The sequence below is a fragment of the Netta rufina genome, assembly GCF_964035555.1.
Source record: "Netta rufina genome assembly, chromosome: 2".
NCBI lineage: Eukaryota > Metazoa > Chordata > Aves > Anseriformes > Anatidae > Netta > Netta rufina.
The window spans coordinates 68,026,799-68,029,633 of NC_140124.1; the positions used below are offsets into that span (position 1 = coordinate 68,026,799).

The 2,835-nt window shown below is 41.1% G+C and overlaps 1 protein-coding gene across 1 annotated transcript; it reads left to right on the forward strand.

Moving 5' to 3' along the window:
* Window positions 1-623: 623 nt before the first annotated feature.
* LOC311206354 (uncharacterized protein) lies at window positions 624-1,424 on the forward strand (the record flags this gene model as incomplete). The annotated part of the gene is made up of 1 exon (XM_084281634.1): window positions 624-1,424. The coding sequence occupies one exon, from the start codon at window positions 624-626 to the stop codon at window positions 1,422-1,424; it is 801 nt and encodes a 266-aa protein (XP_084137760.1).
* Window positions 1,425-2,835: the final 1,411 nt, after the last annotated feature.

A 2,835-nucleotide genomic window follows, 5' to 3' on the forward strand; every position in this document is an offset into this window, starting at 1 on the left:
CCAACCTCGGTGAGTATTTTTTTTTTCCTGTCTATGGCTAGCATAGTACTAATATAGCTCTACTATTACAGTTAATAGGAGGGGAAAAGGCAATCTTGTAAACAAACTGCTAGCAGGCAGATTGATCTAAGAGAGGGCATTTAAATGCAACCTGCTGTTTGTGGTACATCTACCTCTCTTTAGGGCTGATCAATCCTGATAACTTGCCCGTCTCTACAAACTACACTTGCTAGAGTTGTGTTCTTAAATGGGAGAAGTGCTTACAATACCCATTTACAACTGTATTCTGTTTAATTAGTCAGCACAGCCAGTGCTGCAGGGATAGATCACTTTGCTTTAAAGATTTGAGAATGTTAATAGTACAGTATATCATTTTAATTATTATTGGATTAATGTTGTGTCTTGAAGAACATCCAATGCAAATCACAAGAAATGGCCTGAAGTGACCCAAGGGTTGTGCTTTATTAGAAAACTAATAGGTTCATTGGTTAAATACAAGGAGAGGTTCTTTTTTCAAATGTCACTCTGCATTGAGCTGCTGTGTGCACGCATGTGTGTATGTGAAAATGAAATCCTCTCACTTTCACTTTGTCCACAGAAATTTTCTGTAGCTCATACAATAAATGGCTGAGAAAGCAGACGTAATACCAAGAGATGAAGAGAAAATCCAAAATAACAGTAAGGAAGACCCATTTCCCACTTGTGATGTTGTAACAGCATCCCCTGGTTGCCCTGCCAGTCTGGTTTTGGCCAGCCTCAATGAAGACAAGGGAAGTTCAGTGGTGCCAGAAAGACTGTCTGTCCTCTCTAGCAAGGCTGTGGCCCAAGCAAAAGCCCTTGCTGGTCCAGAGATCATCAGTGGCAGCCAGGCACAGAGCAGGGCCTCTGGGTTGGCAAAGTACCAGCTGACAGCTGTAAACACACCAGCAGGGGGCTCGTTGTACCCCTTGGCAGTCTGTAAACTCAAGCCTGTGGACATTACTTCACTGCACTCCAAAAGCCTCTGCTGCGACTGCAACCAGGATTTGGAGGTACCACATCCCCCTGAGGTGTCCAAGGTGGCTGGAGAGCTTCCCGAGGCAGTGAAGAACCTTAGGTGCTGCCACATGCAGTGTGCCAGCACACAGTATGCAGGGAGCGGCACTAAGGGCATTGTGGCCCCTTGCAGTCTCGGCCTGGCCATTTGGATGAAGACCACAAAAGTAATGGAGACTTTAGAAAATAAGAAAAAGGAAGAAAAGGAGAAGTACCGGCTCCAGCTAGCTATGTACCGAAGACTTCTACTGTTGCGTTCGATCAGGAGCTTGCACAAGCAGCTGGAGCAGCAGCAGTCCAGGTTGCAGGAATGTTATGGCATGGTAATAAATACCAAGAAAGAAGTGTTGAAACACATTCACTCAACCTTGCCCTCACCTTCTCCATAATCGTGTTGCTGTATGTAGAAATGAGCTTTGTAACGCTACTGGAGCCATCAGTAAGCTTGCATGCCATGAGGTGGAGTCCTCCTAGCCAAGAGTATGTGCCCACATGTGTGGAGAACAGAAGCAGCAACAGCAGGACAAGAGAAAGGGGAAGGTAAAGCATTGGCCCCTGAATTTTTCTGCAGGAAGCTGGAATAAGATTCTATCTGTGCAAGGTGATGGCTGATGCACACTTGAGGTCTTAAGCTGAAGCAGGATATAAAAAGTAAACAAATGTATTAAAAAAGGAATAAATAAATAAATAAATAAATGGGAACCGAGTCTGACACATGATCAGTAAAGGTGATCTGATGCTAAAGCTGCAGCCCTTTAAATATGTGATATGGTAAATCACTTCAGCATTAAAGGAACTTCAGCAGAATATTGTTATTATTATTTTTTTTTTTCTGTCTCCTCAAGGATACCCAAGCCTAGAAAGCCGGGATATTTGACGAACTTAAGCTCAGGCTTGATATCTACCCAGCTGCCTGTTTTTCACAAAACTGCTAAGGCCATTTTATGTTTCTGACCTCTACCCTCCTATAAAATTTGTCTTGACCAGAAATTATTGCAGAAAGGTAGAACAGTCAAATACATGTACAGAGAAGCAGCACAATTGCCGAAGCCTTATTTCCTTAGGAAAGCAAGCTAGAAACAAAGGCTTTATAATCCGATGTTACATTAGAAGCCCAGACTATCAGTGCCAGGGGAATGTTCAAGGTTTGCACAATTAGTAATCTGCTGCTAACTCCCAATGGCACTAGTGTCTGCAAATCAAGCATATTTTGTGCCTTACTGCTGTCATTTAATGGAGGTTGGTGACAATTAGCACTTTTAATCCAGGTGTATTAGACACTTGGAAAACCCTAGAGCAGTTTCTCCAATTGCAAGGTTAGGATGCCTGCAGGAAATTTGATGTCAGTAAGTAACAAACACACAGGGAAAATTAAAGAAGAAAGATACAAGTTTGTTGTTGTTGTTTGTTTGTTTGTATGCATTAAAAAGGCAATTTGTGTCCCTATCATTGAACAGCAAATTGAAGAGTTGAATATGCTGGTTTAGAATCTGAAGCAAAAATGCAAAAATGTTTTGAGAACAAAAGACATTGGAAAAACTTCCTTTTCTGGGGCTTAAAGTGGTATGGAAAATTTGGAAAATTCTCTTTTTCTTCACATATGCAATTCTGATGATGCCACCTTTTCTTTTACCCTGTTTATTAGAAATGTTTCGGTAGGTGAGCAACTTTTTTTTTTTTTTTTTTGTAAATCATCTATTCCTTACATGAAAAGGCAAGTCTATTATTAAATGTCATATTTTTCTGTGAATAATATGCTATATATGGGAAACTTTTTCTCCGTGTCTTTTTTGTGTGCTA